Here is a 24,804-nt window from a genome sequence, read left to right as displayed (position 1 = left end):
GATGGATTTTATTCCTTCAAATTGTATTGTATACTTATTGAAGGCACTTCTTCAGATTGTTTCCTGGCACAATTTGATTAATTGTTTCAATAACTGATTCCAGAGAACCAGCCCACCCTATACTTCATTATTCATTAGAAAGGAACTTTCTTAAGATGTGAGAATTGGATTAATTAATGGTAGCTAATAAAACTAGCATCAACCACCTTATTAAATGGGTACCATCGTACTATCCCAGCTGTACAAGGAAGAGCTGGTACCATTCCTACTGAAACTATTCCAAAAAATTGAGGAGGAAGGACTCCTGCCTAACTGATTTTATAAGGCCAGCATCATCTTGACACCAAAACCTAGCAGAGACATAGCAAAAAAGGAAAACTTCAGGCCAATTTTCTTGATGAACATTCATGCAAAATCCTCAGCAAAATACTGGCAAACTGAGTCCAGCAGCACATCAAAAAGCTAATCCATCATGATCCAGTAGGACTTATACCTGGGATGCAAGTTTGGTTCAACATATACAAATCAATAAATGTGATTCATCATATAAGCAGCCTTAAAGGCAAAAACCACGTGATTATCTCAACAGATGCAGAAAAGGCTTTCAATAAAATCCAACATCCATTCATGTTAACAACTCTCAATAAACTAGGTATTGAAGGAACATACCTCAAAATAATAAGAGCCATCTATGGCAAACCCACAGCCAACATCATACTGAATAGGCAAAAGCTGGAAATATTCCCCTTGAAAACCGGTACAAGACAAGGATGCCCTTTCTCACTACTTCTATTCAACACTGTATCGGAAGTCTTGGTCAGGGTGATGAAGCGAGAGAAAGAAAAAAAGAGCATCCAAATAGGAAGAGAGGAAGTCAAACTATCCCTGTTTGCAGATGACATGATCCTATGTCTATAAATCCCCCATAGTCTCAGCCCAGAAGTTTCTTAAGCTGATAAACAACTTCAGCAGTCTCAGGATACAAAAATCAATGTGCAAAGATCACTAGCATTTCTTACAACAACAACAGTGAAGGTGACAGCCAAATCAGGAAAGAACTCCCATTCACAATTGCCACAAAAAGAATAAAATACCCAGGAATACAGCTAACTAGGGGGTGAAAGATCTCTACAAGGAGAACCACAAATCACTGCTCAAAGAAATCAGAGATGACACAAACAAATGGAAAAACATCCAATGCTCATGGATAGAAAGAATCAATACTGTTAAAATGGTCATACTGCCCAAAGTAATTTATAGATTCAATGCAATTCCTATTAAACTATCATTGAGATTTTTCACAGAACTAGAAAAAATATTTAAAAATTCATACGGAATCAAAAAAGAGCCTGGATAGCCAAGGAAATCCTACCAAAAAAAGAACAAAGCTGGAGGCATCATTCTACCTGACTTCAAACTATACTACAGGGCTACAGTAACCAAAACAGCATGGTATTTGTAGAAAAACAGATGCAAAGACGAATGGAACAGAATAGAGACCCCCAAAATAAGACTTTACACCTTCAAATATCTGATCTTCCACAAACCTGACAAAAAGAAGCAATGGCAAAAGGATTCTCTATTCAACAAATGGTGCTGGGATAACTGGCTAGCTACATGCAGAAGATTGAAACTGGACACCTTACACCATACACAAAAATTAAGACAGATTAAAGACTTAAATATAAAATTCAAAACTACAAAAACCCTGGAAGACAACCTAGGCAATACCATTCAGGACAGAGGCACGGCAAAGATTTCATGATGAAGACACCAAAAGCAATTGCAACAAAAGCAAAACCTGACAAATGGGATCTAATTAAACTAAAAAGCTTCTGCATAGAAAAATAAACTATCAACAGAGTAAACAGACAACCGACAGAATGGGGAGAATTTTTCCAAACTATGCATCTGACAAGCTCTAATATCATACATCTATAAGGAACTTAAAGAAATTTATAAGAAACAAACAACCCAATGAAAAAGTAGGCAAAGGACATGAACACTTCTCAAAAGAAGATATACATGCAGCCATGTATATCTTCATATACATCATATGAAGAAAAGCTCAACATCACTGATCATTACAGAAATGCAAATCAAAACCACAATGAGATACCATCTCACACGAGTCAGAATGGCTATTACTAAAAAGTCAAAAAATAACAGATGGGCCGGGTGCGGCGGCTCACGCCTGTAATCCCAGCACTTTGGGAGGCCGAGGCGGGCGGATCACGAGGTCAGGAAATCGAGACCATTCTGGTGAACACGGTGAAACCCCGTCTCTACTGAAAATACAAAAAAATTAGCTTGGCGTGGTTGCGGGCGCCTGTAGTCCCAGCTTCTAGGGAGGCCGAGGCAGGAGAACGGCATTAACGCAGAGGCCGTGGAGCTTGCAGTGAGTGGAGATCGCACCACTGCACTCCAGCCTGGGTGACAGAGAGGGACTCCATCTCAAAAATAAATAAAAAAAACAAATAAAATAAAATAACCGATGTTGGAAAATTGTGGAGAAAAAGAGTGCTTTTGGGTGGAAAAGGTAAGATCTAACGTCCATGGAATAATTTTTTGAAAGTAAATAATTATTGCTTTATGATATGATAATTATTTAATTTAGAGGTTAACAAACTGCAGCCCTTAAGTCAAATATGCCAGCTGCCTGTTTTTGTAAATAAAGTTTAACTAGAACACAACCATGCCCATATACCTTACATATTTTATGTGGCTGCTTTCACCACAATGAGAATTAAGTAGTTGTTACAAAGACCATGGGGTTCACAAACCCTAAAACATTTACCAACTCCTAGTTTATTTATTAACTGAAAGGTTTGCAATTTGGGATTTTATGTGTGATGTTGTATGTTCTTCCTCCAAAGAACAACTTTTTAAAAATTTGGCCCAGCTAGGAAACAACATGAAATAGCTACATTTTTCAGGTCATCCAATTGGCCAGATCACACATAAGCATGACAAGATAAGAAAAACAAGCATTCCCTATCCTTCAACCATCCTCTGAAGACTGCAGGGCTTTGTTAACTATGTTTTTAAAAATTAAATCAGGAAACACTTGGATTGCTACGATAGAACATAAATGAGCAAAGCAAACAAACCTAAATAGTCTCCATTGAATAGATGTGTCCATTAAAATAATTCTTAGCCAATATACAGAATTGAGTCTTCAACTAAGCTTTCTTTTCTTCCAACAAATTTTAGGGGAAAAAAGAGCAGACCAAATAAAAGAGATTCATAAAAGACTTAGCAAAATACACACATACCTACCACCTTCCTAGAGTCTAGACAGGATCAATACACTTTCTACTTAATCTCCAAAATCTTCTCTATGGAAAAGATGACTATTTAGGAGCTTGCTTTGAAGTCTTGAAATGTTGAGTTCAAATCCAAGCTTCGTTGCTGACTGACTGTTTGACCTTGGAAAAAATTGTCCAACCCCCCATTTAGCTTGTTTATTAAAATGTAGGTACAAATGTCTGCTTTAAAGACTTGTTATGAGGATCAAATATGATGATGCATATAAAGTATTAGCCTTACTGTCTGGCACATAGTAAGTGCTTAATACTTGGTAGGTATAATTGATGTCCAAACTGGAGGTCAGAACATAAATTATGAAGCCTCCACTAAGAGTTCATTCTAAAAGAAAAATGTAGAATCATTCACTAGCCACCAAGGAAAGGGAATTAATGTATTTTATTCATATTTTCAAAAAAAAAAAAAAAAAAGGATTGAAACACAAAGGGTTAACAACAAAATTTAATCAATACACTATACTCCATTACCCAAGCTTCTGCTAATTCTGGGTCTGAATCACTGAGGAAACAAAAAGGCTGCATGTTGGAAAAAGAAAAATTCAAATTACTAGCATGGGGAATCTGGACTGGTGAAACGTCCAGTAAAGGCTAGTAAAATATCTCTATTTGCAAGGCAATGCTAGATGGCTTATCATAGATTTTGTCATTTGGCAAAAGGTAGAAAAAAGCAGAAAATATTATTTTTGTATGTATTTTTCTGAAACTACACCTCTTTAACATCTCTGATTACAATTTTGTGGCTCAATGCATATGAAAAGACTGAATAGACGAGCATAATTATGAATCCATTTTGGCAACAAAGGAAAGAGATTGCTGAAATGTCTATAGCAGTTTTGAAGGCTGCATAGAAAATGCCCAATTCCCTGCTCCTTAGATGCAGGATACTCACTGTCTCTCAATTTCTACTTTCCATTGCTGTTAGCTTCTTGGTAACAGCAGGTGCAATCAGATAGAAATATCTGGCCATGTGTTCTAGAAACAAGTGATAGAGAAGTAAGAAAAACCATGATGGGGTCTTCAGAAAATTGTTGCTCTGGGAAATTAAATATTGCCCTCTGGCCCTGTACCAACCACATCTTTAATGCCTCTAAATTTGTCGCTGGTAACTGAGTATATGCATCTTTTTGTTTTCTTTTTTCTTTTCTTTCTTTCTTTTTTTTTTTTTTTTTGTGAGACAGGGTCTTGCTCTGTCACCCAGGCTGGAGTGCAGTGGCACAATTACAGCTCACTGCATCCTCAGCTTCCCAGACTCAAGTAATTCTCCCATCTCAGCTTCCCAAGTGTGAGCCACCACGCCCAGCTAAATTATTTCGTATTATTTTTTGTAGAGATGGCATTTTGCCATGTTGCTCAGCCTGGTCTTGAACTCCTAGTCTCAAGTGATCCACACTCTTCAGGCTCCCAAAGTGCTGGCATTACAGATGTGAGCCACTACACCTGGCCAGTATATACGTATTGATCTATTTTCACCTTGGAAGATTGCTGAAATTAAAGTACATCTGGCAAGCAAAGTCATTTTTTTTTTTTTTTTTTTTTTTTTTTTTTTTTTTTTTTGAGACCGAGTCTGGCTCTGTCGCCCAGGCTGGAGTGCAGTGGCCGGATCTCAGCTCACTGCAAGCTCCGCCTCCCGGGTTTACGCCATTCTCCTGCCTCAGCCTCCCGAGTAGCTGGGACTACAGGCGCCCGCCACCTCGCCCGGCTAGTTTTTTGTATTTTTTTTAGTAGAGACGGGGTTTCACTGTGTTAGCCAGGATGGTCTCGATCTCCGGACCTCGTGATCCGCCCGTCTCGGCCTCCCAAAGTGCTGGGATTACAGGCTTGAGCCACCGCGCCCGGCCGCAAAGTCATTTAAAACTGGCAGTCCCTTGAATATCTAATGACTTTTAGGGACAGTGTATGACTTTGAGTCTCCCTATGTTTCTCAGGCTGTTCTTGAACTTCTGGCCTCAAGCAATCCTCCCTCCGCAGTTTCCCAAAGTGTTGGGATTTCAGATGTGAGCCACTGTGCCCAGCCGGGTGATCCTTTTAATAGTGCATCTAGAAATAAAAAATGTGATGCACCAGAGACTCTCTCTCTCCCTGTTGCTGGATCTGGAGATTCTACAGCTGCAAGGAAAGGAGTTTTGCCAACAACATGAAGGAGCTTAGAAGTGGATCCTTCCCTGTTGAGCCTCCAGATGAGAACACAGCCTGGCCAGCACCTTAATTCCAGCTTTGTAAGACCCTTAATAGAGGACCTGGCTAAGTCATGCCTGGACTTCCGACCTAGAAAAACTGTGAGATAATAAATGGGCATTCTTTTAAGCTGCTAAATTTGTGGAAATTTGTTACATGGCCAAGACAACACAAACAGTAATCTAAGCAGGACAACTATAAAGTCATTGAGAGATGTGTAGTGAACAAGGAGGACAATTAGTCAGGAGCCACATTGTGGGCCATTGTAAGACAAAGAAAGTTTAGGCTCTATCCTCAGCATACAATACATGATGCCTAGTGCACAGTAGATGCTAAAATCTGTTGAATGAATGATGAAAGTATGTTTCTAAATAAAAGGGTTTAATATTAGCCTTCCATCACCACTTCCCATCTCCAGATTTTAAAACATTTCTTCTGTAGATATTCAGTGAAAGACTATTCATGCAAAGAACTATATTGTTGTTTTAGGATCAATAAAAGAGGTGAAGAAATAGAGTCTGGCCCCCAAAGCAAATGTTCAGTCAACAGATCTACCAGAAACTTCTGGATCAGGAAAAAGCTATGTAGTTATATGGAGATTAAGGGCTCTGTAATGAGGTATGGATACAACCCAGCAATCTGGGTCACAGCTGAAAGCCTGATAATTTGAGGTTTCTCTTCAGAGTCTAATAAACTATCTGAAAAGCTGCCAAGTGCTCATCAAGTTCAAGGAAGATAGTACTGTAATAAGATAACCACATCATCAAAGGCCATGCTGATGATGGTTTGGAGGAAAGGAAATTAAATGTTAAGAAAATTAGCAGTTCAATAATGATAGAGAATCCAATATTGAAAATGCAAGGTGTTTATAAATTGAGAAATCAAGTTTCTTGATTTCTTTCTTCTTCCTTCCAGACTTATCTGAAAAGCCTCTAGAAATTCAGAGAGAATAAATGAAGAGATTATTGTCATATCCTATTAGTTGGAGTGTGGATGCTATTCCTGCTGCCAGTTGGGCACATGTAATGGCCAAGGAGAAGGTTGGAGTCATGCTGCACTTAGTTTAGAAGGGAAGTGTGTGATCAGTAACAGAAAAACTAGAAATGTCATTTCAAAGAGCAGAATGGAAACATCGAGATACAACTGATATCCTTAGCTCATATTGACCACATCTCTTCAAAATTAGCTGGATTGCTTCACTAAGAAGTCTATTTGCATTTAAAAATACATGAAGATGTAGACCCTACTCCTTCTAAAATGCACCTCTGAGGTATTTTTCAAGGGAAAATATCCACACAGTTTTGAATGAGGTAGTTAAGGATAACTTACAAACTTATAAAGAGGAGTAGAAAGTAGCAGACAGCTGGTACAACTGAGAATCAAATTTACACCAAATTTGAAGGTCACTAAAGGGAAAGGGGAGAGATGGTGCAGCTTGAAAATGTTTTTAAATATCATATTATCATCATCATCATTGCTGTCAGCTTTGCATTTCATGAAGATGGAAAGCAGGTCTGCTTAGCCTCATTTCTCAGATAATACAACCTATTCTGAAATTATCTCACTAAAAAAATTTTTTTTGGCCGGGCGCGGTGGCTCACGTCTGTAATCTTAGCACTTTGGGAGGCCGAGGTAGGTAGATCACGAGGTCAGGAGTTCGAGACCATCCTGGCTAACACGGTGAAACCCCCGTCTCTACTAAAAATACAAAATATTAGCCGGGTATGGTGGCAGGCGCCTGTAGTCCCAGCTACTTGGGAGGCTGAGGCAGGAGAATGGCATGAACCCGGGAGGCGGAGCTTGCAGTGAGCCAAGATTATGCCACTGCACTCCAGCCTGGGTGACAGAGTGAGACTCCGTCTTAAAAAAAATAAAATAAAATAAATGTTTTTTGAGACAGGGTCTCACTGTGTTACCCAGGCCAGGGTGCAGTGGTGAGATCATGGCTCACCATAGCCCTGACCTCCCAGGCTCAAGTGATCCTCCCACTTCAGCCTCCTAAGTAGCTGGCACTATGGGTACATGCCACCACACCCAGCTAGTTTTTAAATTATTTGTAGAGGTGGAGCCTAGGCTGGTCTCAGACTCTTGTACTTGTGTAACCCTCCCACCTTGGCGTCCTAAAGTGCTGGAATGGAGCTGTGTGCTCAGCCTACCTTACATTTTTTGAGTTATCTTTAGAATTCAACGCAAATAGCTACATAATTGACTGCACCTTCCCAAGGGTCTATGAAAAATAAAAACAACACTGATTCATAATAAACTTTGCCATTTTACTTTGGATATTATGTTGAGTATGAACTTCTTCTATGAGATTTATTCACTAATTCTCAAAGAAACAGAATAGATGCGAAGAAACTCCGTGTGCAAATTCAGAGACACTTATTAAACTCTCTTGCTTTTCTCTTATATTTTGATAGACATGGTTCATGTTACAACAGACAACTGATATGTAACTGATATAATCGCCCTTTGATAAATGTCATTTCTCATTTGAGAAAAAATGGCAGTTATTGGCAGAAACTTATAAAGAGAGAGCATGGGAACTTTCACAAAGCAGCAGCAGAAATCCGATTACAGCTTCCCCTAGGATATGATATGCATACGAGGAAAACATTAAGCACATTTTGGGTTTGGGAAGCACCTAGAAATTGCTTTGTTTGGTAAGGAGAAGAAGGTCTGGAAAATACAAAATTAAACAAGAAACAATTTCAGCAGAGTGAGAATGAAAGTGATATAATATCATTTCTGTATTCTTGCTCCTGTGAGTTGATATGAGTTGGGCAGAACTGAGAGTGTAGTTTGTGAGAAACTGAGTAAATCTATTTCAGACACCTGATGGTAAGGCATGACAGGTACACTATCTTTGCTGCCTGTCTACATACAGCCTGCCAGCAAGGAAAGAGGAGGGAGGTAAATTAAATCTCCGCTTTGCTGCCTGCCTATGTAGACTTCAGATGAATGCTGTTGTGGTCAGTCTGGGGCTATCTTCAGGGATGGAGTCAGAGAGCTCTGTCCCACCAGCCTCAGTGCATCAGGGCACTGGCTACCATCACCACGCCTTCTGCATCACTGTGGTGTGAGATGATCTAAGAGGGCCAGCCAATGAAAAGTTTCTATTTTAATAGTTAGGTTTCACTTTAATGCATATTATTTTTTGTAAAAAGAATATATCAAAGCTGTGATTTTATGTACATTACCTAAGATAATGACAGGTTTAAAAAGTGAACTTGGGGCCAGGCACAGTGGCTCACGCCTGTAATCCCAGCACTTTGGGAGGCCAAGGTGGGTGGATCATCTGAGGTCAGGAGTTCGAGACCAGCCTAGCCAACATGGAAAAACCCGTCTCTACTAAAAATACAAAAATTAGCCAGGCATGATGGTGTGTGCCTGTAATCCAAGCTATTCAGGAGGCTGAGGCATGAGAATCGCTTGAACCTGGGAGGTGGAGGTTGCAGTGAGCCGAGCTTGTGCCACTGCACTCCATCCTGGGTGACCGAGTGAGACTCTTCATCTCCCAAAAAAACAAAAACCAAAAAAGGTGAATTTGGGAGTTGGTTTAATAAGAAATATTAAATAATCATCCAAGTAGTACCCAGAAATGGCAAAAATCATGGAGGTGGTATGTTAATGCCTGAAGTCTAGAAAACAATTCAGAAGATAATTTTCTTCATATCTCATTGTTCTGATGGTTTCTTTGTTGAGACTTTTGGTATTTGTTTTCATTTACAGAATAACTGTGTTTAAGGTAGAAATTTGGAGTCATAAAAAAGCATAAATGAAAATCATAAAAATCAACCATAATCCTATCCTTTAAAGATAAGCACAGTTAACATCTTGTTATTTGCCTGTCCAGTACCTTTTTCCATCATTTTTTTTCCCATAGAAATGGGACTGTGTCTGCATATTGTGCCTCACAGCCAGATTCTCCACTTAGCAATATCTAAGGAACATTTTCCCACACGGCAAGCTTTCTTCTTTAACAATTCTTTATTGCTGTTCTATTGGATAATGAATATTCCCTTGTATGGTTAAATCAAAATCTAATTAATCCTATACTGTTGGGAATTAAGCATGCTTCAATTTTTTCACTGTCATATGAAAAATGAACATCTTTGGACTTGGCACACACTTCTGAGTACCTACTTGTAATGAATTCCTAAAGGCGGAGCTCCTAGGTCAAAAGGTTTTCCCATTATAAAGGTGTTCTGCTGCAAACTAACAGATTACAGAAAGGCTGCATTAAGAATTTATTGCCACAGTAAGTTTGAAGAATAGCCATTTCTATATTGTCATAGAAATGGGTATTACATGTTGTGAAATATTATCATGACCAGTGTTTTCTTTCTTTTAAAATACTTTCATTTGCCAATATACTCCTAAAACTTACATTACTAAAGACATAGAAATGAAAACCATATAGTTAGAATTCATGTGTATTTTTGTATGTGTAAATTACATATCTTCTTTTGCCATAATTCCTATTGATATGAAACCCTGAAACAATAATCAGATTTAGATATGAATAGAGAGTAAAATACTAAATAAATAGAGAGTAAAATACAGTAGTTTTGTCCCAAGAAAAAGTACTTCCCTTTATCTTGTAATTTTTTTGTTGGAGACAGAGTCTCATTCTGTTGCCCATGGTGGAATGCAGTGGCATGATCTTGGGTTCAAGCAATTCTCCTGCCTCAGCCTCCCTAGTAGCTGGGATAACAGGCATCCACCATCATGCCTGGCTGCTTTGTATATTTTTAGTAGAGATAGGGTTTCACCATGTCAGCCAGGCTGATCTTGAACTCCTGACCTCAGGTAATCCACTTAGCCTCCCAAAGTGCTGAGATTACAGGTCTGAGCCACTGTGCCTGTCCTATCTTGTAATTCTTTTTGGCTAAGAGTACAATCTTTATTCTGGGGAGAGAAGGTATTATTCTTTAATATTATTGTACTTTTTTCTATTTCACAAAAAAGATGTTGAGGGTAAAATGAGTTGGATTAATTTATTTTAAGAGTACGATCTTTATTCTGGGGAGAGAAGACAATATTCTTTAATATTATTGCACTTTTTTCTATTTCACAAAAAAGATGTTGAGGGTAAAATGACTTGGATTAATTCATTTTTTAGGAGAAAAGAGTAAAATATGATCCTGCCACTCAATTCAACAAGTGCAAAAACATTGAGATAAGACAAGAAATGGCATAGCAATGGATTCATTCCAATGATGCTGAGGTTTGGGCAAGCACAGAAAATATGCATAAGCTGTTGCAATAAGAAGAAAAATTAATCCCTAGAATAATTTTGTACCTAGAAGGTTTAGGAACACTTGACTCTCTCTGTAATTCTGAATCTTGCTTATAACTCAGGTGGATGACTTTTCAATATGGAAGCTATGACACCTTCTTGTAGTGGACATGCTGGTGGAGGTGATAGTGGTGGTGGAGGCTGACGCCACCTGCTTATCCCATTCTAAAACTGCTACGTGGTGGGATGCAGTTACATTTTAAATAAAAGTGATTAAAAAATAATTTTATATTGATATTTGAAATTTCAAAATACTTTTTGACCCATCACAGATACCTTTCATCTCCACATTTGTAATCAATGTTTTCAATTAAAGTTGGATGACATCAAAGTAGATACCAGCAATATCTTTGAATGTGATGCATGTGTTGTATTATGAAATGCTAAACAGACTCTTACTAAAGCATCCAGAAAATTCTAGGTGATATATCATAGTTGATAAGACCCTACCTACTAGTTAAAATAATTTTCCATTATCCATTTATTAATTCGATAAACATTTACTGAGCATTCACTATGTGCCAAGATTTTATACACTGGGAATATTAGCAAACAAGGCAAAGATGAATCTCTCTGATAGTTCTTTGAAGGGGAAGGGCAACATAATTACCAGGAAGGAAGGCCCTTGTTTAAAATGCAGATTCCTGGGCCATGCTCTGAGGCTGCAGAATGAAAAACTCTAGGGCTAGGGGCTGGGAATGTACATTTTTAAACTTCCTAAGAGACACCCAGTAAGAATTTCAGACTGCGAAATAGGCACATAATAAATATTTGTTGAATAAATGAATATAATGCTAAGGTTAGGTAGGATATCAAGATATGAGATACCTCCATCTAGAGGAAATACAGGCCCATTTTGGGGTGGACCCAAGCAGAGCCTCAGCTCTTACCATCAGAACCACTCAGAAATTCATGATGTGACTAATATACAGGTATCAGGCCTTGTGCAAATTTCTCATTGTAAAAAATTATTCTTGACGGGCAGGTGCTAAGTTCAGTTGTCTTCCCACCTGAGGAAGCACAAGCCCTTCAACTGGCAAACACCAAAGGCAGAACCATATTTTTTTAAAAAATTGGTATTTAGCACTTTTGACACATGGAAACCAGACCTTACTCACAGGGCCAACTTATCCATTAGACACAATGAGCTCAGTGCCTAGGGCCCCTGAGACTTTTAGGAGCTCACAAATTTTTTTTTTTTTTTTTTTTAAATAAGAAGAAAAGCATGAATATAATGTAGCCTAAATTGTATTCAACTTTTTACTAGTACAGTAATAAAATATAACTTTTAATCCATTTTTTTTTTTTTTTTAAATCAAGAAGCATCTCATAGAAGTTGGAATGCAGCTCTGCTTACCCACAGCTCTGGGCCCAGGTGAGAAACGCCTTACCTGGCAGGCATTGTACAGGAGCTGATGTTCGAACTTCTTGATCCCAAGAATGTTCTGGAACATCTCATAGAGTTGCTCCTTGCTCAGAATCAGCTCGGAGGCTGCGCTGGCTGTCATCCGGGCCTGCTGCTTCCGGGGGTCCTCTTCTCCACGGTAGATGGCATCAAATTTGGCCATCCAGGAGCTCAGCACAGTCTCCTTGCTGAGGCCATCAATCTCAGGCAGGCTGCGCACCCTCTTCTCAATGTGCTTCTTGAAGACCTCCCGGGAGTCGTTGGCAGAACAGCCTCCACTCTGCACCATGCGGGCCACACGGTCGCTCTTCAGGAACACCTGAGCAAGAACAGGGACAGGAAAGACAGTAAGAGAGTTGGCCACAGAGGGACCAGTTTCCTGGGGCTGGACACTGGGCCAGCCCACCTCACGTGCATCCCAGGAGGAACCACTGTGGGTCTCGTCTTGCCCTACCACCTCCTGGCTGTGCAAACTCAGACTAGTTACTTACACGTTCTGCTTCTGTGTCCACATCTGTAAGATAAGAATAACAATGGTACTTACCAGGTTGTTGCAAGGGTTAAATGAGATGATACTATCATGAGAGGCAGCACATAGCATACAGACCTCTGCCCAGGCTGCATAGGTCTTGCCCCTTAGTGGCTGTGTGACTTTGGGCAAGTTAACCTCTTTGTATCTCAGTGTTCTCGTTTATAAAATGGGGATAAGAGTATTTATTTAATGTTCAATTTCCTTTTGAGAGAGTCTTGCTCTGTCACCTAGGCTGGAGTACAGTGACATAATCACAGCTCACTGCAACCTCCGCCTCCCAGGCTCAAGTGACCTCTAGCCTCAGCCTTCTGATTAGCTGGGACTACAGGTGCATGCCAGCACATCTGGCTAATTTTTTTAAATTTTGTTTTTGTATTTTTGGTAGAGTCAGCGTTTCACCATGTTGCCCAGGTTGGTCTCAAACTTCTGGGCTCAAGCAACCCATCCACCTCGGCCTCCAAAAGTTCTGGGATTACAGGTGTGAATCAATGCACCCAGCATTTAATTTTTTATTTTAAATAGAGGCAGGACTTTGCTCTGTCATCTAAGTCAGACTTCAGTGGTGATTATGATGCACTGCAACCTCAAACTCCCGGGCTCAAGCCATCCTCTTGCTTCAGCCTCCAAGTAGCTGGGACTATAAGTGTGTGCCACTATGCCTTGACAATTTTTAAAACTTTTTGTAAAAACAGGGTCTTGCTGTGTTGCCAAGGCCAGTACGTATTTTTAAATGAGGATTAAATGCGTTAACATGTAAAACACACACAAAATAGTGCCTGGCCCATATTACACTTGTTGCTGTTATTATTATTATATGTAAATGCCTGGCATGATATCTGGCACATAGCGTTAAACATTAACCGCTATTTGTATCTCCTTTTATTGCTTCAATGACACTTTTAATTGGAAGTATACAAGTATCAGGTAAACATACATTTAATTATCTATCTTCCTTCCTGAAATGTAAACTCTACTTGGGCAAGGAATGTGTCCTTGTTCCTTGCAATGTCTTCAGGTCCTAGAATGTCTTCAGCACTTGACACTTTAAAAGTGAATTAACAGTGAACATAGGTGTTATGTTAAGTTTATTTTGTAGATGAAAAACCGAGACTTCAGAGAGGGGAAGGGACTTTCTTTTGGTAACTCAAATTGTCTAACTACCAATGGATAGTCTTTTTACTTCACCGTGGTTACCTTCCTTCCTGCAGGGTTCTCCTGCTTGATGAAAACCTCTTTCGCCTGGTGGAAAACCCCTGGTTGGTCTGCTGGTGCTGCTTGGTTGAGTCCTGGGACCAAGCTTTCTATTAAGAATGTCTTACTTTCGCTCCACTGCCCACCATTCGGAAGCTTACATGAGCTACATGGTTCTGGGGTGTAATACAAGGCAGTGAAGCCGCCACTTCGTATTCATGGAGAGGAAGCATCTGACACGTTTGAGCTGTGTCCTGGTCACACTTGAGAAGGTGCATAAGTATCCTTCAAGAGGCAGAGCAAATGTTCATTCCCCTGTCAGATTTTAGGAAATGCACTTGTTGGCCATGAGACAGCATTGCTGGGGGGCATCTCATTGCCTCATGCTTCATTGCAAAGCCTTTCTGGGGTGAAGAAATGTTTTTTTAAAAAAGGCTCCAGTTTATTGTTGACTTTAATGAACTAATTTAGAAAGGAGGGCTGAGGGTTTGCCTCACAGGGTAGAGGCCATGGCCTGCCCCCCTGTGAGTGGGAACTGGTACTCAGATGAGACCTTAGAGTTAATTTGAAAATTAACTATAGACAAAAATGTTTCAAATGAATCCTCAGGCCTTATGAGTCTTAATGAGCTAAATAATTCACCTGAAAATCTGTAACACTTAACGGGGATGGTTTCTCCATCTAACCAACACATTAGGGATCTCAAACACCAGTATTTTTAGGCTAGTGGAGGAAGTCTCTGGAGAGGCAATGGAACATTGTGGCAGAAGCTGTAAATCATGATCTCAGGCCATCTCTGCCTCTAACTTGCTGTGCGACCTTGAGTAAATCATCTCCCCTCTCTGATTCTCCAATTTCTTTCTTTCTTTTTTTGTTTTCTTAGACAGAGTGCCACTTTGTTGCCCAGGCTGAAGTACAGTGGTGCGATCTTGGCTCACTGCAACATCCGCCTCCTGGATTCAAGTGATTCTTCTGCCTCAACCTCCCAAGTAGATGGGATTACAGGCATCCGCCACCATCCCCAGCTAATTTTTGTATTATTATTATTATTTTTAGTAGTAGAGATGGGGTTTCTCTATGTAGGCCAGGCTGGTCTCGAACTCCCAACCTCAAGTGATCCCCCCGCCTCGGCTTCCCAAAGTGCTGAGATTATAGGTGTGAGCCACCATGCCTGGCCTGATTCTCTAATTTCTTGTCCATACACCAAAGGAGTTGAACTATAAGATTTGGGGCTATCCTTTTAACTATAATGATTATAATTCTCCATGAAGCCATTCATCCTTTCTTTGGTTACTCCCTAGGTGGAAGACACTGGACCAGGTGTCAGGAATACAATGGTGAGGAAGACACAGATTTAGCTCTCATGGAGTCCAACTGACATAATCCTAATAATGCCATGCAAATATGATTATGATCTGGAAAAAGTGCTCTCAAGATAAGGGTCCACAGGAACCTATAGCTAGGAATCTATTCTAATATGTGGTCAAGAAAGCCTTCCCGAAAGAAAACACCTTTGAGATGATGTGTGAAAGATGGATAGGTGAATGGAGAACTGCAAGTTATTTTAGAGAGAAGGAAAAATACATGTGAAGACCCCAAGTGCCTGAGGAAATAAGGAGGAGTCAATGTGTCTGTGGCAATGAGGGCTGGGGGTGATAGATGTGAGATGGGCAGAGAGGGGCCAGAGAGCCTAGGGAGGCATTGAGGAAGAGGAGGTATTCAGGAGGAGGAGGGGATTAGGGTTGTTGGTCTTCATTTTAAGGGCACTGGAAAGCGATTGAAAGTTTTAAACTGGGACACAGCACAAACCAGTTCACATTCTTTGGCTTTAATGTGGAAAACAGACTGAAGGGAGCCAAGATAATAGGCAGGGAGGCCAGTTGAGAGGTGATGGCAGTGGGGACACTATGGGGTTAAGCCTTTATTGTCAGCGCTAATAAACATAAGGGGTGACGTGAAAACATTCAATCACCAATGAAGCTATACTCTCCTCTACATCTATGCACAGCAGTATCCCACAAACCCGAAATGTGCCTCAATTATAAGCTCCCAGCCCCAGATTCTTTTCTCCCAAAGCCCTTCCAGAGCTGCCATCTGCCACTGTTTTTGTGACTGTTTGGTAAATATCTGATCTCCAGCTAGACTATAAGTTCCCGGGAGGCAGGGCTGTCATTGTTTCTATTACTTCTTAGTGCCTGAGACAGTGCCTGGCACGTAGCTGGTGCTCAGTAAATACTTGCGGAATGAGAGAATGAACTATAAGAGCAAAGCAGACTCCTCTAGCAGGAAAAATATGGAGTGAGACTATGCCTGGATTGGGGTGAGAAGGTCAAGGGGAAACCAGCACATGGTATACTGGTCTCTTAAAACAAGAGACTTAAGTTAGATTTTCCGTAGGACCTGGTAACAAGGGGTAAGAAATAAAGATGTTGGCACTTGGGTCCCAGCTGGTGTAACTGGTTGAGTGATGTATTAGTCTGTTCTCACACTGCTAATAAAGACATATCCAAGACTGGGTAATCTGTGAAGGAAAGAGATTTAATGGATTCACAGTTCCACATGGCTGGGGAGGCCTCACAATCATGGTGGAAGTCAAGGAAGGTACGTCTTACATGGCATGGCAGCAGGCAAGAGAGCATGTGCATGGGAACTCCCCTTCATAAAACCATCAGATCTCTTCAGACTTACTATCATGAGAACAGCATGGGAAAGACCTGCTCCAATGATTCAGTTACCTCTCACTGGTGACACGTGGGAAACACGTCTCCTCCATGACACGTGGGAATTATGGGAGCTACAATTCAAGATGAGATTTGAGTGGGGACACAGCTGAACTATATCAGGTGAACCCTGAATCCTGGACGTAGCATCTGCTTCACATAGCCCCTTCCTTTGTACATAGTAGCTTCTCAGAAGTACTTCTGAATTACCAGTGGAAGACAAGTCACCTAACCTCCACCAATCTCACTCTCCTTCATGGTAAAAAATACAGGAATCCAGCCTTTCTTCTTTGATGAGGATCAAACTGAGAAGACTTTGAAAAGTGGAGGGATCTATCTGTCCTGTGTTAAGATACAACTGCCAGATCCTAGAAAGAGGAGAGATGAGTGGAATGACAAGAACATGGAGGAAGGAGGCCAAAGATTGGGGAGACAGTGAAGATGAATTGCCCAACGGAGACAAGACAGCCATGAGGAGAGAAGGTGGAAGCAGGAAACTATTTTTCCAGGCACATCATCTGTCTTGGCTTCTCAGTCTGTCAAAGAGGAAGTGGGCCTGGGCCAGTTTCACCCTATAATGAATACAAACACTAAATACTGATGTGCCTGTGTGTCTCTAAAACAACTGTTCAAACTCAATTGCGCTGGGAGCTCTGTCTGTATTTTGTATCCGTGTTTGTTTCTGTTTTTGCTTTTTAGTGGCTGCCACAAGAGACTTTAACCCCAAGCCCAGTTCTATTTGGGCACATCCATAAATCCTCCCTGCTTTTCTGCCAACTTCCAGACAGGTCATAATGAGAGATGGAAGATAAACAAATAAATATGGAATTATGAAGGACAGTCAGTTCAGCAACTCGACCTCATCCTTCAGTCCTTCCCTCCATCACCAGAGCCAAACAACCTCAAGGTCATTTTAGAAACACACAAACACATCAGTACTTAGTGACTGTTCACATTACGGATGAGGTTGGCCTAGCTCCCATTTGCTTGCTGATAGGCTGAGAAGCCAGGGCAGATTCATTCCTGCTCTGAAAAAGCATATCCTTTCAACATAAATAAGAAAAACACCTAGATGTTGGAGTAAATAATATTTACAAGAAACACAAACCTCGTTGCTATTAACAAATGGACACATAAATAATGAAAGGGGTAGACATCATGGTTAGGAGGATGGGCCCCGGAATCAGAACACCTGGGTTCAAATCCTGGCTCTGTGGCTTGCTAGCTTTGCCACTTGAGCAAGTTACTTAATCTCCCTGGGCTTTAATTTCCTCACCTTTAAAATGGGGGTTATAAAAACCTTCCTTCGTAGAATTTTGGTGAGCCCTGAATCCTGATTCAGTGATATTATGCCTGCAAGTTGGTTAGCCTGTTGCCTACTACAGGCGAAATGTAATACAAGTTAGCTGTTATTTTTAAATGGAATATCATGCAGCCATGAAAAAAGATACATATATTTTCATTAGCATCCAAAGATGTCCGTGATATATGGTTATCATGGACCAGAGCCTTCCAATGGCAGGGGTGAGGTGGAATTGGAGGATAGGAGCATGGATTTGGATTTCGAATACCATAGGAAATAAGACAGTTTACTGATGAGAGTATGTCATTTGTGTGACCTTTGTAAAGGTAGGAAGGAGATTGAAAACAACTGTGTTAAATAAAAGAAGTGGGTTCTTAATAGTTTGTGGTAATTTCCCACCTTAATATGCAAGCCAAATAGTTATCTTGACATGCATAGATACATTAAAAGTACCTGGAAAGATATAAACCAAAGTTTAATTGTGGTTATCTAGGATGATGGGATTGTAAGTATTTTTTAACCATGTAAATGCAGAGATTTTTCTACATTGTCTGTTTTATTTTTATAGTGGGCATGTTTTACTTTCACAGTCATTCGAAACACACCTTTTCTACCTGGAAAAATACAAATTTTACCTTCTTTGAGGCAAGGTGCATTTTCATTTCTAAAATAAAATGTATTTTCAAGTCTTAAAAATATTCTTCACCAAAAAGTAAAGGATTCTGGGCAAAGTTTCAGGAGCAGATCTAGGACCATGACCTTGTGGTAGGTGGTGCTAGGTTAGGAGCAAAAGTACTTTCCTTTCTCTTTTCTATATCCTTCTTCCTTGCTCCATCTTGCACCTCCCTTCCTCCATGCCCACGGAGTGAATTGATTCTATCAACTTTCAACTATCTTTTTCTATTTCTATGCAGCATATGGACACCATACCACTATGCTCGTTTCTAACCTTAATATATTAATATATTCTAACCTCAATATATTAATAATGGAACTGTCCAGGTATATATATTTAGTCTTGAGAGCAATTAGGCAAGGAAGGCCCTATTACAGATGAAGCAACTAAGGCTCAGACTTAGCTGAAGTACCACAGTCAGTGTGTAACAGGATTAGAACTCAATCTACCTCTGTCAGGCACAATTTTTATTTTTAATTTATTTAGAGAGGGTCTCATTCTGTCACCCATGCTGGAGTGCAGTGGTGTAGCTCACTGCAGCCTTGAACTTCTGGCCCCAAGTGATCCTCCCACCTCAGCCTCGCAAAGTACTGGGATTACAGATGTGAACTGCACCTGGCCTTGGACACTAAACTCATCCTTTTAATCACTCTGCCTTCCGCCTCCTGCCTCCTCCTTGCTGGGCTTTCCCTACAAGAATCAATGCTTTAGAGTGGGTAGTGACTCTTCCTCTAGGGATGTACCTGTTTATCATGGTATCTCAGGTACCACGGAGTAGTTGTAGCCATTCTACTTATTAGAAAATATACTGTTTCATTTTAGAAAAATAGCCAGTGTGACCTGATTTATACTCCTCTTAAATAAAAACGTTCGACCATAAGAACTAAACAAAATGTCTTCTTGCATAGAAGAAACCTGCAGTTTTTGCCTGCCAACTGCTCTTCCTCTTCTGATAATAGTACCTCAGTCTGTCTTCCAAGAACCCCTTTCCCATTGCACATAGTTGCAGTGGAATTGTCAATTGTAGGACTTTGTCCTTCTTTAGCCAAGTGATGGGTTGGAATTTGAGCTTGGTCAATAAGACCGCTACTTCTTGAGCTCACATTCTGAGTGGGTTGGCATGAGAATGGATTGGGCTGGAGTAGATTTATCCCAATGGTGAAGTGTCTGTTATATCTTACTGTCTGGCTTCCTGAAGTTAAACTGCTCTGGTTTCCTTCTTTTCTGAAGCTTAGCTGTTTCTTCTGATAACAACAATACCAGCAACAACAGCAAACTATTGTTGTTGTTGCTTCTGAAGTTGTTAGGATGATGATCGTGATGATTAGGGCTGAATTTAAAGAATTCGGTCTGTTGCAACGTTCAAAGCTAGTTTGACAAAAGTGAACTAGAGATTTATTAAAAAACAAAAACAAAAACAAAACAAAACAAACAAAAAACTAACAACCAAACAAAACAACACTCACACACCCCAAACAAAGCTCAATCATAGCAGCTTCACTGGCTGAAGTTCAGACATCAGATGCAGTGTCCTGAAATGAAGTTTTATGTCTTCTGCCACATTTGACACTCCCACTTTCTTGCAAATACCCCTATGTTCACTTCCAGGAAGAATCTGAGTTTTGTAAAACTTTTTCATCCACCTATTTTCTCTGATGCCAGGACCAGCATGTGAAGAAATTAAAATCAAGCAGGGAGGTGAGGAGGTGAGCACGAGGAGGTGAGTGTGAGGAGGGACGGAGGGAGAGAGGGAGGGCTTATATTTTGGACACTTGTCTTAAAAACAGTTAGAAAAGGTGTGGGGAACACAGAGAAATGGCTCTCTGATGCCGTATCTCAGGAACAGGGGTGTGAGACAGAACTGCTGGGCCAGATCTCAGAGCACCCACCCCAGCCCCCAGCTCTTGGCCCTGAAAGCCAGAATTGAAGAGATTAAGGATTAATCTGCTGCCCTGCTTGATGTGCTGTGACAATCAGGGCCATCAGGAAAGGACAAAAATAAACCTGTGTGCTCTTGAGAGCCACAGGGACCTTGGTCTCCTTTCTCCCATCCCCACTCATGGCCCAGGCCTCACCAACTTGCTGTTAATGGTGACTAGCTTTGCTCAGACTGGGCTGGATGGGCACAGATGGAAAAGGAATAGCACCTCCTCTCTCCTTTCATTTTTTAAAAGATGATCTTTACTACTCTAGCATGCTGAGAGATCATTATAGCACTTGGCCCTCTGTATCTGCAGATTCCACGTTCACGCATTCAACCAACTACAGATCCACAATTTAAAAAACAAGAAATAACAATAAAAAGTAATACAAATAAAACCAATATAGTATGACAACAATTTACATAGCATTTACATTGTATTAGGTTTTATGAGTTATCTAGAGATGATTTAACGTATAAGGGAGAAGGCCAGGTGTGGTGGCTCATACCTGTAATCCCAGCATTTTGGGAAGCCAATGCAAGTGGATTACTTGAGCCCAGGAGTTCAAAACCAGCCTGGTTAACATAGCGAAACCCTCTCTCTACAACAAAAAATATAAAAATTAGTCTGGCATGATGGCATGCACCTATAGTCCTGGCTACTCGGGAGGCTGAGGTGGGAGAATTACTTGAGCCCAGGAGGTGAAGACCAGCATGGGCAACATAGTAAAACCCTCTCTCTACAAAAAATACGAAAATTAGTCTGGCATGGTGGCATGCACCTGTAGTCCAACTATATGGGAGGCTGAGGAGGGAGGATCATTTTAGCCCAGGAGGTTGAGGCTGCAGTGAGCTGTGATTATATGACTGCACTCCAGCCTGGGTGACAGAAGGAACCCTAACTCAAAAAAAAAAAAAAAAAAAAAAAGCATATGGGAGGATGTGCATAGGTTATATGCAAATACTATGCTATTTTATATCAGGGACTTGAGCATCTGAGGATTTTGTATTTGAGAAGTCCTGAAACTAATGCTCTGTGCACACCAAGTAATGAATATACTGCCTTAGCAAAACAAGACCCATATCAAAAACTGACTTTTTAAAGTACAGAAATCCTAGAACATTTTGAGATTACTGCTGTTACACTATTTTTTAATGTCATTGCTGTTGGTAAACTGGAATGTGAAGTTGTGGCATTATAGGGTGGAGTGTGTGTGTATGTGAAAGAGAGAGAATTTGGAAGGAGGATATCTGTTGGTTTTGTCTGTTGAGCATATATTCCCCCCGTTTTGGTAAAAAGCAGCCTAATGTTTTATTAAGAAACCATTACATTCTTCCTGAAAATGGTTCCACTGGGGCTGAGCCTGTACTCAGGTGCCAGAGATGGTGGCTGTCCTAAGCTTTATCCTCCCAGTCTATGTCACCCCATCCACTGTGATTGATTCAAGAAGGGACAAATGATCCATGTCAGTCCAACTAAGTCACCCCAGGTCTTTGCTAGGGAGCTCAGTAGGGGTGTTCTCTTTGCTCCTGGAGTTGCTGAACTGGTAGGATGTGCCCTGGGGCTGCTAAGGTCTTCCACATGGAGACAAGCTGACCAAGAAGGAAGTCAACACAGGGATGAGCACAGTGGAGAGGTGTAGGGAAGACACCCATCCCGCTGGTAACTTTGGAGCCTCTGGATCCTGCCATGGCTGAATCCAGGCCTACTTGTGGACTTTTAAGTTACTTGAGGAAATAAATGTCTTTTTACGGTTATCTAGTATGACCTAGGTATCAGTCACTTATAATCGAAAGAGTCCTGACTAAGACAGGGGCCAACAGAGAAGCAATTGGAACCCAGAGTTGGGTAGAGGAAGAGACGCCAGCTTCTCCATAGCCCAAGAATGAAGGGGAAAGGAGAAAGGAAGGTGTAATCAACTTGGAGAGCCCCCAAGTAAAGTGTTAACCCTGATCTCCTGATAGAGAACTTTCACTTCAGAGGATTAGACTTCCCCGGAAAAGTGAATCTAAGGCTCTCCAAAGTATTTCCTAATGAAGACAGCAGTTAGATCATTAATACCCCACATCCTTTCTTACGTTATTCAAATGCTAACATTAAATATTGAGTAATTTCTCAATGCCTGTATTCTTACCAGACAAAAACAGAAACTATTTCAAATAAACTAGCCACTATAGAGGAAAACATTGGGATCACTATAGATGTAATGGTAATTTCCAGAGACTCATTAGCACGTTGATGACTATTAATTTTCACATTTAATTAATAGATGGAAATGACATTTTCTTTTAATTTATGCCATTAGTCAAATGAGCTTTCTAATTAAGATTTGCAATCTATAAATTTATAAACTCTGGTGAATGACTCTAACTATGGAGAACTATTGATAGGGGTCTGCTTGGCCTGACAAGGCTTCTGCCATTACTCTCCCACTGGCTTCCAGAACTTGAACAAAGAGGGAAAATTAATTTCATCCCTGGGCAGTTTCTAAACAAAACTTTTGTTAAATATATTCAAGTTATTCACTATCATATATCACTGTGATTCCAAGTCTCATTTCTACTCCCCATGAAATTCAACCAAAAAATTGTACCACATCAGATAAAGCAGCAAGTTTGCACTCATTGGTGATAATGAATGATACTTGTAAAATTTTTAAAGATTTAAATTTGGACAACTATAAAAACAAATTTGACTTCTAAAATAGATCCAAATAAAAATTTCATGAAGAAAATGGTGTGTAAAAGGAGTCTGTGGTTGGTCCCAGGAAACATCACGAAGATTATTTACTATTAAACGCTAATTAGCAAACCAATCAATAATATTTTCACAAGATCTAATTGCAGTCTTACTCTCTCCATGAAGGAAGGAGTCAAGTGCTTTAGCAAGTGGGAAGAAGAGTTTTGCCAAATCAGGATTTTGCCTCTACTGAGGCTTCAATCAATTAACATATTGAAAGCATCTGTTGTGGGCTGACTCAGATGGGGAGACTAAGTACGTGCTTAGAGCACTAGCAAAGTAGGCACACTAACATCTTTGTTTTGAGATAATTTTCTATCTAATAAATAAAGGAAAGAAGGAAGGAAGGAAATCAGTGAAACAATCCTGGGGGAAAATCAGATTTTGTTAGGTTTTCCTTATACCTAGCTTAAGGTTTATCATTATTACTGTGAATTGTATATAGCAGGATATCATAAGCTTTCAGTGCTTAGGAGCTGGGCTCTACTGGTTGTCATCTAGCCTTTACAATGCATCAGACATTTGGGGCATAGGATTCCAAACACAGAGAGAATTTACCTGGTTCACATTAAAACAGATTAATATAAAATAAAATGTCACTCAGTGACCAAATAATCATATTTGAAAATATGCATATGAGGAAAGCATTGCCAATATGAAGGTTTGGCATGTCCATTTCATAATCATGTACAAATAATAGCCAATATGCACACTAAGAAAGAACAATTATAAAATTTAAAAATATTTGCAGAAATACAAATCCACTTTACTGATAAACTTCTGAGGTCTAGTGGTGACAATTTACCCGTAATACATATTCAGAACGTGTTCTCTCTTTTGTAGATTTTCTCTAGAGAACTGCATTTTGGACAGTGGTCCCAGCTCCAGATAAGCAAGCAGCATTTTAGAAAAAAGAATAAGGAAGTTCATGAAGCCACCATCCTTGGGAGGTGCTAACATCCTTTAAAAATGGTACAAGTGGTGAGAAAAATACTCCTGACTCAAAGTCATAGGTTGTGATTTTTCATAGCTGTGTGATCTTGAGTAATTAATTTAAAGTCTCTGAGCCCCAGTCTCTTCATCAGTAAAATGAAAATACAATCAGACCTAATTCATAAGACTATTATATCTTGTATGAAATACAATCAGTATATTGCCCGGTATAAAACTCCGTTGTTAAATAGTAGCTTACATTTAGTTTTCCCCAAAACAAAATACTGTTATTTCTTAACATTGTAACCAATCACCAACCCCTCTGCCTTAGGAGGGATGATCCTGTAGTAAACCAAAACGATTGTCCCCATTGCCTTGCAGCTCAGACTCCCCAGGCCTAGGGCTTGAGTAGTTTTGGTGTTCCTCCGCACAGCGATTCTCACCTCATAGTAACTCTGCACAGCGTTCATGAAGGCTTCGTCAGCCATGATCTGGGTTTCCCCATTGAGGAAAGCCTGAAACCTGTCCTTGACTGTCTGCAGCTGCTGTTTGCTGATCTGTAAGAAACAGAAAAAGAGGG

At 40.2% G+C, this 24,804-nt stretch overlaps 1 protein-coding gene across 9 annotated transcripts in view; it reads right to left on the bottom strand.

Moving 5' to 3' along the window:
• Positions 1-24,804, bottom strand: part of CADPS (calcium dependent secretion activator) — a 483,558-nt gene that overhangs the window by 353,834 nt on the left and 104,920 nt on the right. For all 9 annotated transcript variants that reach the window (XM_023200558.2, XM_023200583.2, XM_023200569.2 and 6 more), the window contains 2 exons: positions 24,668-24,781; positions 12,195-12,527 (listed from right to left, as the gene is read on the bottom strand). In XM_023200558.2, the coding sequence (XP_023056326.1) occupies positions 12,195-12,527; positions 24,668-24,781 (447 nt within the window). The remainder of the gene's footprint in view (positions 1-12,194; positions 12,528-24,667; positions 24,782-24,804) is intronic.

Source organism: Piliocolobus tephrosceles, chromosome 2 (genome assembly GCF_002776525.5).
Source record: "Piliocolobus tephrosceles isolate RC106 chromosome 2, ASM277652v3, whole genome shotgun sequence".
Taxonomy (NCBI): Eukaryota; Metazoa; Chordata; class Mammalia; order Primates; family Cercopithecidae; genus Piliocolobus; species Piliocolobus tephrosceles.
This window is presented reverse-complemented; position numbering and strand designations above follow the sequence as displayed.